At 52.7% G+C, this 14,370-nt stretch overlaps 1 protein-coding gene across 1 annotated transcript in view; it reads left to right on the plus strand.

Moving 5' to 3' along the window:
- Positions 1 to 591: 591 nt before the first annotated feature.
- Positions 592 to 14,370, plus strand: part of LOC103014352 (protein-arginine deiminase type-1) — a 36,088-nt gene continuing 22,309 nt past the window's right edge. The window contains exon 1 of the mRNA XM_007175007.2: positions 592 to 683. Coding sequence (XP_007175069.2) covers positions 592 to 683 — 92 coding nt within the window. The remainder of the gene's footprint in view (positions 684 to 14,370) is intronic.

Here is a 14,370-nt window from a genome sequence, read left to right on the forward strand (position 1 = left end):
TACTACGGCTACAACTGCCGTCTTCTTCTCCGTGGAGAAACAGAGCCACGGAGAGGTTGAAGAACTTGCCAAGATCATAGGTTGTAAGTGGCAGAGCCGGAACAGTCTGATTGCACCGTGCTTTTATGTGCTAACTGATCCCCTAATGTATGACATAAGATCTGCAAGCCACTTAGCCAGCACAGAGCCCTCAGAAAATGCTGACATCATTACCGTGTGGATTCAGGCACTGAGAGTCTGAGGATAGAGGTGAAGCTAGAGAAAGGGGGATGGGGGCTGCTGGGGAGCTTGTCTTCTGTTGACAGCTGAGCCCTGCTCCACCAGGGGTCCCCCCTTCCCCATCCCCCAGAGAGGCCTTGGGTGCCTCCACCCTCAGCCTCTTGGATTGACAGGCCCGAGCGAGGAGGGATGGGCATGGAGCCAGGAGGTGGGGAATGGGCTCAGGCAGGCTAATCAGGTTATAGTGTGAACTTAAAAAGGGAGGAGGAAAGCACAGAATCTTCAGAACTCACGCTCCTTCCTGGCGACGAGGTGCCTGGGAGAGGAGCTAGGAAGCCAGGGCGCACGGAGGCTTGGAGTCTGGGGGAAAGGATGGCCCCACAGAGAGCTGTGCAGCTGTCCCTGAAGAAGCCCACCTACGCTGTGTGTGTGGTGGGAATCGAAACGTACGTGGATGTTCACAGGTGAGAGCCGAAAGCACCCACCTGGCTGCAGAGGGCTGGGCTGGGCTGGAGGACCCGCGGCAACGGGGTGGGCGCCTGGTGGACGAATGGGGCATATTGGAGGATGCTGACAAGAGTTTGTTTTGACAGCAGAGCAGAGGGACTAGGTTATCAGGTCCATCTTGGGGCTCTGGCTCCTGGCACCAGGGTCAAGTCTTTGGCCTCAAGCCACTGGATGAGGGTTGCAGCTCTGAGCCCTGGGGCCAGACTTTAGGGTCTGGGTTCTGCGTTCTGACATCCCAGTGGAACTTGTGTGGAGCATCAGAATGAATTGTTGCTCAAGACGGGGGACAGGACTGGCCTCCCCTGATTTTGCCCTCAATTTCTTGCCAGTGACCCATCTCTCTGAGGTGGGGAGGGGCAGTGTATGTGGTTCCGCTTGATCCTAGAAGGCCAGCCAGGGCAACTGGGATCAAGTGGGAGTGGTTAGGGAATGATTCAATGTGTTAATAAAAGAAAAGAAGTGGAATAAGCCTGGGGCTTACGTCTCAATGTGTTTGTTAATAAAGGAAAAGAACTTGGCACAAGCCCGGGGCTTGCGTTTGCCAGGAGGATGACGGCGATTATGGCAATGATGGTACCTGAGGGGCAGTGGAAGCATCAGCTTCCCCTGTTGGTCCCAATCCTCCCTGGCCTGGCTTTACCCAGATGGAGGTCCAGGGACCTGGCCCAGTGTGAGTTTCCCCACCTGGCCATTGAGGAAGTTGGTCTTGGGGGTCTCTGGGGGTCTTTCCAACTCGACACACTCTCTATGAGCTCCATCCCTACTGGATCGGATGGGACCAGAGCCCCTGCAGATGGGGAGGGGGCAGTCAAGGTGGGAGTCTCCCTCCCAGAGTAGGTGGGGGCTGAGGTCTGTTATAAGGTGGGATCTGCGCTGGGCTCAGCTTCACCTGGCCTCAGGGGAGCCTCTGCCCCAGAAGACCTCCCTGCCTCCCTCTCTGGGGCAGCGGCCTGGGGCTGGGGAGGGAGAGCCAGGAGCCCTGGGAGGCCAGACCTCGGCTCTAAGTCATGCTGGGGGCCCTGGCCTGGGGCTGGTTCTCTTGCATCTGGGTGGCCAACAGAGATCCCATTTTCTGCTGCCCTTTTATCATACGGTTGCCAGACTTGGCAAATAAAAATACAGGGCACCCAGTTAAGTTTACATTTCAGATTTTTAAAAATGCTTTTTTTTTTAGTATATGGCATGGAACATACTTTTTTTTTTTTAAAAAATGCTGTTTAGCTGAAATTCAAATTTAGCTAGGCATCCTGTACTTTATCTGGTAACTGCTTTAACATCAAGAGTAGGGAAGAGGTCTCTAGTGAGCCCCTATCTTCCCGATTCCAGACCCCTGTTCTCATCCCAGGGGATGGTTATTTCTGGTAGGTAATTTCAGAACCTCAGGCCCTACATGATAGGTTGTGCTGATGACTGAGGACAGAAGCATTTGACTGGGATCCAGGAGACTTAGGTTCTGGTTCTGGCTCTGCCGCTGACTTGCTGTCTGGCGTGGGCCAAGCCACTGGCCCTCTCTGGGCCCTGGCAGGATGAACTGAGCCCCCTATTCAGTTCAGCGTGGCGGTAAAACACCCACACTCTGGACTTGGACAGACTCAGCTTCTCATCCTAGCTCCACTGGTGGCTGTGGGACCCTGGGCAAGCTGCTGCATTTCTCTAAGCCTGTTACCTCATCTGACAAATGGGGAAGCAATAGCACTGATGTTCATGGGTTAGGGGGAGGAAGAATGTGAGCATGCATGTGTAGCGCCCCTTGCTCTATGAGAGTGGGAAGGGCTTACAGCTCTGACAGCTCTGTGGGTTCCCTTTCCTCCACTATTTGTTCTTCCCATCATGTCTCAGAGGGTGGGAGGAGCAGAGGACAGATCAGCGGGTGTGTGGTGGGAACACGGGGCGATGCCATCTGTAAACTCCTTTGGGATCGCCAAGCGCTTTAGCATCCTCAAGTGTGGGCTGTGGCCCAGCCGAGGGGAAGCCGCCCAGTTGTCTGTGCTCTGGTTGACTCTGGGAGAGGGGCTGCCCTGGGGTCCTGAGTGAGCACCGTGAGGGACCTGTACCCAAGAGCCCTTCAAGAAACTTCACCCTGGACGTTGGTAGTGACTAGCGTCATAGCCACAGAGAATCTCTAAACTAGAAAACAGAAGTTTATTCTGCAGCAAGTTGGTTTAAAAGTAGACCTAAAGAAGAACTTCCAGCCACTGAGGTCTCTGATAGGTGGAGAAAGGCGATGTAGAATTGTCAAGACAGGTGGAGGAAGGGGGCCGTGGGTTGACAACCTGGGAAGGTTTAAGAGGAGCCTGGAGCTCACTCCAGGGCCTTGTCTGGCTAGGATGAAGGGGCTGTACTTGATGATGAACTTGGGGCTTTCTCACCCCCAGTGCCAGGTGCCTGGCTCCAGCTGAGGCCGAGCAAGGGGCCTCTGTTTGGCCTTGCTGGTAGAAGGCGGAAGCCCCCCAGAAGAGGAGGTATGCTGGTCACCTGAGCTGCCCAGAGTCCCAGCCTTCCAGAGCCAGTGGAGATGGGCCTGTGGCAGTGACGTCATGGGATGTGATTAATTCCCCCATGTGCTCTCTAGACTGGTTATTTGGGGATAATTGTGTGCCCCAGGGTGTCCCAGCCCAAGAAACCTTAGAGATCCCCTGACTCAGCATGCGCTGCAGATCCTACACCCTAACCCCAGCGGGCTAGCTCTCCACCGCGACCCCCTGGGTTTGGCCAGACGGCCCTGGCTGTCTCTGTCCTTTTTTTGGAGGTGGTCCCCAGAGGACTTATGCCAAAAAAGAGGGGGTGTGGCATGGGGAATCCATTAGTGGTCCAGCCTGGCGCTCCCTGGCTGTCCAGAGGCCAGATCAGAGCCCCAGGCTGGAGATCACATGAACATTTATCCTTAGGGATGGAAGAGAAGGCTGGCTGTGTGGGGCCGGGGATGATCTCCTGGATTTTTCTAAGCCTCCCCCAGCCCTACACAAGCCTCAAAGCCAAATAGACCCTTAGATCCAAGATGACTGGAATTCCAGGAGCACAGGGAAGGGGGTCTCTGTAGGGCCTCTCAGATGAGCCAGAGAAAAGACCCAGACCGTTTCTGTTTTCTGGGGTTCCCTGTATTTCAAAAACCCAAAATGCCAAAACAGAGTTGTAAAACTTGTGTTCTATATATTCTTTTTTTTAAAAATAAATTTATTTTATTTATTTATTTTTGGCTGCGTTGGGTCTTCGTTGCTGCGCACGGGCTTTCTCTAGCTGAGGTGAGCAGGGGCTACTCTTCATTGCAGTGCGCGGGCTTCTCACTGCAGTGGCTTCTCTTGTTGCGGAGCAGGGGCTCTAGGCTCGTGGGCTTCAGTAGTTGCGGCACACAGGCTCAACAGTTGTGGCTCGCAGGCTCTAGAGCACAGGCTCAGTAGTTGTGGCGCACAGGCTTAGTTGCTCCACGGCACGTGGGATCTTCCCGGACCAGGGCTCGAACCTGTGTCCCCTGCATTGGCAGGCGGATTCTCAACCACTGCACCACCAGGGAAGTCCTAATCTATATATTCTTGATGTTTACATTGAGTAAATTAATGCTTTTAACTTGCGAAGAAGTACAATGAAACATAATGTGCTCCTCGCAGGATAATTACAGGATTGATGCCAACACTAATTCATGATGACTGACAGGCTCCGAGAGCCGGGCTGAGACCTGGATTTAAAGCCGGGTGAGAATCTCCTCTCCTACTTGCTCCATCCTGTTGCTACATCACATTCCTTTATTGGAAGTGATGTTAACATTTAGATTCGAGGCTTCTTGGAGATTATGAGGCCGGGGTCCCCTGTAAGGTCCACAGAGCCAGGGGAGGCCAGGGAGTTACAGGATCTGGATGTGAAATGGGGCAGTGTGAGTTCTTGAAACGTAAAGTACTAGCATCAGAGAGGGTACCAGAGGTCAGTCACCCCCTAAGTCTACAGATGTCCCTGCCTCCCTGGTCCACGTTGCTAACTCCCATTTTGAGACCTGGGAATCCATTCCGTCACTCTTCCCTCCCCTCTTCTGGCCCTATAGCCCCTTCCCTGTCCCCCCTTCTCCTTCCCATCATTTTGGTCTTGGAATCTCTCCTCATCTTTGACCGTTTCCTCTTCCCCCTCCTGCTCCCATCACTTCCAACTCCACTTCTCTCTCCTCCTCCCAATCACCGCCTTCCTCTCTTGGTGGCGGGCCCGGGGCCAGGCAGTGGACCCCAAGAGAAGACTCGAGATGCAGGGAATGGAGGGGTGATCGCTCACCCGTGATGCAGATGCCTCCTTGACCCCCAAAATGCTTTCCCTGTGATGTGTTGTCCTCTCCTTTGCTATGTCCAGAGAAGCTTCCATTCCCTTTGCTGTGGCTTCTAAGCAGCTGTTCAGCTCTGCCAAGTGGTCCTGATGCTCAAAGACGTGTGGGAGGTGGGGGTGAGGCTGGAAGGAACTGGTAAATCCACACCCAGCCAAGGACATCAGCCACCTGGGGAGCCCAGGAGGGGGACCTCAGCTGTGGGCCGGGAGCAGTGGGGCGATTCCGAATGCTGCCACCCAGGGGCGGGTGCCGAGGGAGCTGGGACCTGCCGGAACTTTTCAGGAGCCTGGCCTCGCAGCAGGTACAGACCTGAGTTGGGTCTCCAAATGCACCCTGGGCCCCAGAACAGAGAACCCAGTCACCCTGCATTTGAGACTAAGGCCACCTGAAGCCCTGCCAAGCGTTTCTCCAGCACACCTTCCCTGCCACATTTATGACCTCGCCTACCCCCACCTGGGTCTCCATTGCCGTGCTGGGAGGGTGGGCAAAGGGAAGGCCAGAAATTCCTCAGGAGGATCCTGCAGAGGGTGTGGTCGGAGCCAGGCTGCCAGATGTAGTGAAAGGGTGGGCTGGGGCTTCCGGACCTGGACGAGAAGGAAGGCTGGGCTCTGTGCAGCCTGGGCCCCAGAGGAGGAAGCTCCATTGGGATGGGGCCTCTGAGAGTCAGTTCAATGACTGCAGAGAACAAGATGGCTGGTAACCAGTCATAACCACCAGCTAGGGTCAGGCTGGTCCTTGCAGGCTGTGTGACTTTGGGCCAGTTACTTAGCCTCTCTGAGCCTGTTTCCTCCCATGCTAGATGAGGATAATATCACCCATTGATTGTACCTGTGAATTTGGCCCCCATTTTACAGATGAGAATTGCATAATCCACGGAGCACAGCCATACAATTTCCCATCTTGCAGGTGGGGAAACAAGCTGAGAGGGGAGAAGTGACTCATGATTCTGGCTTTCCATTCAGGGCTCTTCTCTTAAGGGTGTTCTGGCCCCCAGCTCCTGTTTGCCTCTGCTGGGAAGGCCCGGCGTGGAAAGCTGCCACCCCCCATCTCTAGCCCCCATCCTTGGGCAGGCAGGGGTCCACTGAAAGAAGGCCTGGCCAGCCCGGGCCCTCCTTGCAGGCTCTCTGGGTGTGGCCTTAGCTGAGCAATGACAAGGCATAACGCACCCGTGATTCTTATCTCTGGAAGGATGGAAAGAGGGAGAGGACATAGCTACACCCAGTGTGATTCTCCACTTAGGGGAAAATCCCTGCCCGTGATGTGATGTCAGCCATCGCCTCCCCAACCTCTGTTGGCCACAGCCAGCAACCAGGGAGGACCAAGGAGGAAGCCACACAGGGGCCTGAACCTTCTGTGACCTTTGCCCCGCTGTGGTCACTTAACAAATGTTACTGGTCACCTGCTCCTTGTTCAGCTCTGTGCTGGGCTGAGGCACTCGGAGATGATACGATCCACCCCTGCCCCCGAGGGGCTCCCATCTTAGTCTGGGAGCTAAAAAACCTTCAGAATGTGGACGCTAACAATTGCATCGCTAACCGGGTTTGGGGGCAGGTCTGAGAGTGAAGGGAGATGGACGAATCCTATTCCCCAGGGTCTGCCTGCTCCCCATGCCCCTTGTGACAGTAATGACAATGGTGACAGCACCATCTTCAGCTCACAGTGCTTGCTGTACTATCTCAATTAAATCTCACAACAAGCCTATGAGGTAGTGACTACTACGATCCCCATTTTGCAGACAAGGAAACTGAGACACAGAGATGTCAAGAGACTTGCCCAAAGTCACACAGCCAACAAATGGCAGATCTGGGATTTGAACCCAGGTTTGCCTGATCCCAAATTCTATGAGCTCAACCCCAAGAGAGCCCATTATCGCGGAATTTTCTACCTTGTTGGGTCGGTGCGAGGGGTGGGTGGAGGCAGGGCAGAGGATGAGCTTTGGAGTCAGACCCTGAGTGGGGTCACATCTCAGCTCTCCGCTGTTGCCCCGCATGTGGCCTCCCTCTGAATTTCACATCATCTGTAAAATGGGGAGAAGAATAATAACTGCTCTGCTCAGCAAGCAGGGACCGTGGGGATGGAATCAGAACGGAGTAAAAGCACTTTGGGGACCGTGATGTCCCTGCCCTGGGTGGATCCCATGAGGGCAGGGCCAGGGGTGACTCATCTCTTCTGTCCTGGTGCCCAGGGTGGCACAGTAGGTGCTCAGGAAATGCATGTTGTGGCAGAGCGGCCGACAGGAGCACTAACAGGACTCCGTGTGCTCCCCGGAGCGGCCGTTCTTTAGGGCTGGAGCCTGTGGGGGTCTGGCCAGCTCCGTGGGACTGCAGTTCTCGGCTCCTGGCAGAAGCGACTACAGAGCTGGTCATACCTGAGAGGACTTGCCAGGTGCTGCTGGCTGGTCCCAGGGCATTTCTTGCGGCTTCAGTCCAGGGAACGTCAAGTCCAGGACACCTGGAGAGTGGCACCTCTGGGGCTCTGGGCAGACAGGTGGCTGATCAAGTGTGAAGGGGGAGTCACAGGCTTGGCTGGCCTGGTCTGCTCAAGGGCTGCCCGTCAGCTTGCTCCTCAGCCTTTCCATCCAGTTCTGCATTATTCTCCCTTCTGCCCTCGCCTCTCCCCCAGCACAATGCCCTGGACAAGCCTCCAGGGCAACCTGGTCCTCTGCCGCCACCCCCATACCCACTCCCCTAGCTGGAGGCCGGGTCAGCACCATTCTGCCCTCCCTGCCCAGACCCTAGGCTGGGCAGAGGGGTCCCCTGACCCCTGAGATTGTCCCTAGGGGCTGGTGGTATCCAAGTAGCAGGTAAGATGGACGGTACAGGAGGGACTCCATGACTGCTGTGTTTCTCTTCTCCCAAGAGACCAGGTGATCAACTTCCGAGTAGTTGAGATAAGGTGTGGCCTGTGGAGCCCCAGTGGGAGGAAGCTTCTGGATGCAGGTTGCAGCCAAGTAAAAGGAAAAGCTTTCTAATTACCTGAGCTGTCAAAGCACAGAGGGCTGTAAGGTAGTGAGCTGCCTGTCACAGGACCTGTTCAAGCACAGAGTTCTGCGATGGGCAAGGAGTTGGCCAGGATGACCTCTGAGACCCCTCTCTGACCCAAGGCCTATGAAGATACTCCACAGTCTCATTATTGTCTTAGGGCAGAAAGGGGCCAGAAGGTCATGGGTGCCATCTTCCTGGTCTGCACTGACTTCACCCCTGCAAAGTTCAGGTGCGTGGAGGGGGAAGAGGGCTTTCCTGCCTCAGTGCCCCACATCCTGCCAGCTCCCAAGGGATCACATTGAGGAGCTTGTGTTGCAAAGTTTCAACATTTTCCTTTTTCCTTCCTACACCTTCCCTGACTATTTCCTTCTTCCGGTCCCCGCCGGGGACACGCTCAGGGCACACACACTCATTTTCAAGTCAGTGGGACAGCATAATATAGAAGACAAACCTGCTGCTCCTTCCATCCTTTACCAGCTGTGTGACTCCAGGAAGGTTACTTAACCTCTCTGAGAAGATTTCTTCATCTGCTAAATGAGGACAGCAACATGTTCCTGCGAGGGTTGTTGTGAAGTGTAGATGAGGCATCAAAAGCTGAGCATGTGCCTTGCACATAGTAGGTGCTTGAAAATGCCACCCCAATACTACCCTACCCAATATGACCTGTGAAACATGCTGTCCTTATGCCTTACCAGGTGGGTGGGCACATGTCTTGCCAAGGCAAGTGGGCAAGGTTGAGAATTTCCTGTTGATTTGAAATTCCCCGTCCCATCCTCTGTGCTTCCTTTTGTGAGATTCTCTAAGAATTGACTCCACTCTCCTTGCAGCCTCTTTATTAACCTGGTGAACCAGGCCCTGCTCTGGGCCCGGGGCTGGGGATGAGACAGGATGAGTCGGGACGCTGGGTGACACAGGCTGTGAAGGGGCCGCAAGGAAGGTCTGGACCAGTGCTGTGGGGACACAGAGGAAAGGACATGGGGTCCTGGCCCGACTGGGTTTGGGCTGTTGGGGGTTCTGGGAAGAGTGGTAATAACAGCGATGATGGCACCTAACACTCATTAAGCACCTACTGTGTACCAAGCACTTTTTTTTTTAAATTAATTTATTTATTTTTGGCTGTGTTGGGTCTTCGTTTCTGTGCAAGGGCTTTCTCTAGTTGCGGCAAGCGGGGGCCACTCTTCATCGCGGTGCGCGGGCCTCTCACTATCGCGGCCTCTCTTGTTGCGGAGCACAGGCTCCAGACGCGCAGGCTCAGTAATTGTGGCTCACGGGCCCAGCTGCTCCGCGGCATGTGGGATCCTCCCAGACCAGGGCTCGAACCTGTGTCCCCTGCATTGGCAGGCAGACTCTCAACCACTGCGCCACCAGGGAAGCCGGCCAAGCACTTTAAATGCACCATCTCATGGAAATCACCCAACAGCCCTAGGAAGTAGCTCTTTGGATTATATCCATTTTCCAGAGGAGGAAAATCGAGGCTCAGAGCAGCTGAGTGACCAGGTCCCAGGCCATACTCCACACACAGCCCTTACTCCACTCCACGGAAGGGGTGGCATTTGAAGTGGGTCTCCAAGAATGCAGAAGACGGCCCCCTCCCCCTCCCCATCCTCATCCCACCTCCGCAGAGAGGGGGCAGAAAGAAGGCCCCCTCCCCATCCCACCTCCGCAGAGAGGGGGCAGAAAGAAGGCCCCCTCCCCATCCCACCTCCGCAGAGAGGGGGCAGAAAGAAGGCAGGGTGCTGGCACCAGCTCACGGGCCCATCAGCATAACACTGGAAATGACCATAAAGATAATAACAGAGGAAATGACGATAAAGATAATAACAATGGAAATGACGATAAAGATAATAACAGAGGAAATGACGATAAAGATAATAACAATGATGACACCTACTGCCTGGGCGACTGGGAGCCTCTAGTATGGCAATGACTTCGTCCCCTTCATTTAATAAAGGGGTGTTTGGGACTTCCCTGGTGGCGCAGTGGTTAAGAATCCTCCTGCCAATGCAGGGGACACGGGTTCGAGCCCTGGTCCAGGAAGATCCCACATGCCGTGGAGCAACTAAGCCCGTGTGCCACAACTACTGAGCCTGTGCTCTTGAGCCCATGAGGCACAACTACTGAGCCCGCGAGCCACAACTACTGAGTCCGCGCGCCTAGAGCCCGTGCTCCGCAACAAGAGAAGCCACCGCAGTAAGAAGCCCGTGCACGGCACGAAGAGTAGCCCCCGCTCGCCACAACTAGAGAAAGCCTGCTCGCAGTAATGAAGACCCAATGCAGCCAAAAATAAAATAAATAAAATAAAATAAATTTATTAAAAAAAAAAGTAAAGGAGAGTTTTTAAATCCATTTCCTCACTTGACTCTGAGTTTGGGGATGAACCAGGGCTGCATACCGGGGTTTGGTTGGGTCTGGGGGCTGCATCATGAGACGTGACCAAAGGGAAGCAGCTGCCGGGGTCAGGAGGGAGTGGGGTGGGTGTGTGAGGGTGGTGGTGGGGTTTGGGGGTGGTTACGGTGCGTGGATTGGGAGGAACCCACAGAGCAGCTTGGGGAAACCAGTGAGACAAATCCCACTGTGGGGCAGCCCGGGGCTCACCCCAACTCCCACACTTGCCTGTTACAGCCCCCAAGAGCAGCCCTTAATCCACAGCCCCACCCACAGATCAGGGAGTCTGAGAGGTGAGGAAAGGCAGTGTGGACCCTGTCCCCAGGGCTGGGGGCAGGGGAGGGGGTAGGATGCCGAGGGAATGAGAACCAAGGTGGCCAGTTGCCTGCCTGGCACAACCTGCCAAGCTCGGACGCCAGCAGAAAGCAGCAGCCCCTGCCTCACAGCCTGCAAAGCTACTGCTGGGACAGCCTCAGCTCCCCTCGCCTTTTCCACCCTGAGAGACAGCACAAGTGAAGTGACCTGGATGGGCTGACGGGGCCTGGAAGGCAGGGGGCCTAGGACCCGAACAGACCCCTCCCAGAGGGCAGGTGAGACCTGCCCTGGGCCTCAGCCTTGCCCATCAGGTGCCTCCTGCAGGAAGCCTCCTTTCCCCAAGGTCTCCTCGTAGGGACTCACCTGGCACCTGCTGGGGAGAAAGAAGCTGAAACCAGGATCCCAGCACCCCAGAGAGGGGTGAAATAGGTGTGAGCTGCAGAGCAAGGCTGGAGGTCGATCTAGACTGCAGGAGACCAGGCTGGGCTCCAAAGGTCCTGGTAGCCCTTCTCCTCCTCCTCCTCTTCCTCCTCCTCCTTCATCTTCTATTATTATTATTATTATTATTATTATTATTATTATTATTATTATTATTATTATTATTATTTTCTACCAACACTCCAAATAAGAGGTTGTATGGCCAGGGCTGTGACTTGGAAATGTCATCTCTTGCCCAAAGCTGGGGATTAGCTCCATGGAATCCTGCTCCCCTTGAAAGGGCTGTGTCGGCGATGACAGTCTCTGAGTGGGGTGGGGGTAGGGGTCTCCCAGGAGCTGGAAACCCTTCTGCCATCAGCTGGGTGCCCTGGGCTCATGCTTACTTGCTCTTAGGGTGTGTGGGCAAGGGCTCTGGGGCCAAGCAGATTGGATTCAAATTCCAGCTCAACCAACCTGCCAGCTGGGCAGTCTGGGGAAAGCCATTCTGTTACCGAACCAAACTTGGGTCCGCTTGCCCGCGCACAGAAAAACCAGTCTACTGACACCAGGTTATGGTGAAGGAAAGGGCAGCGTTTATTGCAGGCACCAAGCAAGGAGTCCAGGCAGCTAGTCCTTGAAAGACCGAAACTCCCTGATGGCTTTGAGGGAAAGGTTTTTAAAGACAGGGTGAGGGAGAGGGTTGTGGGGTATGTTTTTTCTTTCCAATATTTTTTAAATTGAAGTATAGTCGATTTACAATGTTGTGTTAATTTCTGCTGTACAGCAAAGTGATTCAGTTACACATACATATATATACATTCTTTTTATATTCTTTTCCACTATGGTTTATCATAGGATATTGAATATAGTTCCCTGTGCTATACAGTAGGACCTTGCTGTTTATCCATTCTCTATATAACACGTTACATCTGCTAACCTCCAACCTCCCACTCCATCCCTCTTCCACCCCTCTCTCCCTTGGCAACCACCAGTCTGCTCTCTATGTCTGTGAGTCTGTTTCTGTTTCATAGATAGGTTCATTTGTGTCATATTTTAGATTCTACATATAAGTGATATCACATGGTATTTGTCTTTTTCTGACTTACTTCACTTAGTATGATAATCTCTAGTTGCATCCATGTTGCTGCAAATGGCATTATTTCATTCTTTTTTATGGCTGAGTAGTATTCCATTGTATATATGTACCGCATCTTCTTTATCCATTCATCTCTCAATGGACATTTAGGTTGCTTCCATGTCTTGGCTATTGCGAATAGTGCTGCTATGAACATAGGGGTGCATGTATCTTTTTGAATTATAGTTTTGTCTAGATATATGCCCAAGAGTGGGATTGATGGATCATATGATAATTTTATTTTTAGTTTTCTGAGGAAACTTCCTACTGTTTTTCACAGTGGCTGCACCAACTTACATTCCCACCAACAGCGTAGGAGGGTTCTCTTTTCTCCACACCCTCTCCAGCATTTGCTATTTGCAGACTTTTTAATGATGGCCATTCTGACAGGTGTGAGGTGGTACCTCATTGTAGTTTTGATTTGCCTTTCTCTAATAATTAGCAATGTTGAGCATCTTTTCATGTGCCTATTGGCCATCTGTATTTCTTATCTGGAGAAACTATTTAGGTCTATTTAGGTCTTCTGCCCATTTTTCGATTGGGTTGTTTGTTTTTTTGTTGTTGAGTTGTATGAACTGTTTGTATATTTTGGAAATTAAGCCCTTGTTGGTCACATCGTTTGCAAATATTAGGTTGTATTTTCATTTTGTTTATGGTTTCCTTTGCGGTGCAAAAACTTGTAAGTTTGATTAGGTTCCATTTGTTTATTTTTGTTTTTATTTCTATTGCCTTGGGAGACTGACCTAAGAAAACATTGGTACGATTTATGTCAGAGAATGTTTAGCCTATGATCTCTTCCAGGAGCTTTATGGTGTCATGTCTTATGTCTAAGTCTTTAAGCCATTTTGAGTTTATTTTTGTGTATGAGAGGGAGTGTTCTAACTTCATTGAAAGGTTTTTAAAGACAGGGTAAGGGAGAGGGTTTCGGGGTGTGTGATCAGCTCGTGGACATTCTTCTGATTGGTTGGTGGTGAGGTAATTGGGAGTCAACATCATCAACCTTCTGGTTCCAACCAGTCTGGGGTCTATGTGCTTGTGGGCAGCATACCGTTAACTTCTTCCACCTGGTGGGGGCTTCAGTATCTGCAAAACAGCTCAAAGGACGTGGCTCACAATATTATCTATAGCCCTTGAGGAGGAACTAAAGATCCTTGACTTTGTTTAATGGCTAAACTATTATTATTTTGTCTTGCTTGGCTGTTTTCCATTGTTTCTGCATTTTCTCATTTTTCTGATGAAATTTATTCTTTGGAACTTGGGGAAGGCCTAGGAGGCTAAAATTACAAACAAGAGGCAGGCAGAAGACATGGTGGAGGTGGGGGGGGGTCTGTCCCGGGAAGGTCCATAGGTTCTTGCTCGGGTACAGTTCCACGTTCCTGGGTTGCCTTGCCCTCATCCATAAAACAGGGGTTTCTTGTACCCCTTGCCCACACCAGGCACCACGCTGGGTGCTGAGATGACAGTAGTTTTAGTGAAAGTAAAATGGGAAAGTTCCCCACATTCTAGAGGGAGAAACAGGAGAGACGGACAAGAGAAAAACATGTCAAATAAACATGACATGTCAGGTGACAAGTGCCATGGGTTGAAATGAAGCTGGGTCATGGGGTTAGGGAATGTGGGGTTCATGGTGTCACCCATGTCACACAGCCTTAAATAGGGCAGTCAGGGAAGACCTCTGAGAAGGAAACGAGGCACGGAGCCCCCAGCGGATGCTTGGTAGCTGAACATTGTGAACGGAGGGAACCCAAGTGCAAAGGGTCGAAGGCAGGAGGGAGCTTGGCAACTGGAGGGAGAGCAAGAGCTGGGTTTGCAGGAGTGAGAAGGGCGCAGCCAACTCGGCGCAGACTGCAGAGCCCCCGGGGAAAGGCTGTGAACAGAAGGGATGCTGAATGACTTCTGTGTTAAGAGGCTCCCTCTGCTGCTGTGTTGAGACCAGATCGTGGGCAGCAGGAGAAGAAGCAGGGGGACCAGCCTATTGTGAAAATCCACACGGAAAAAACTGGTGCCTGGACCAGGGCGTTAGGCGTGGAAGAGATGTGAATGTCAGCAGGTGATGTTGTGAAGGGGGAGCTGACAGGGTTCACTGGTGACTGGATGTGAGCTCG

Source organism: Balaenoptera acutorostrata, chromosome 1 (genome assembly GCF_949987535.1).
Source record: "Balaenoptera acutorostrata chromosome 1, mBalAcu1.1, whole genome shotgun sequence".
In the NCBI taxonomy this organism is placed as follows: domain Eukaryota; kingdom Metazoa; phylum Chordata; class Mammalia; order Artiodactyla; family Balaenopteridae; genus Balaenoptera; species Balaenoptera acutorostrata.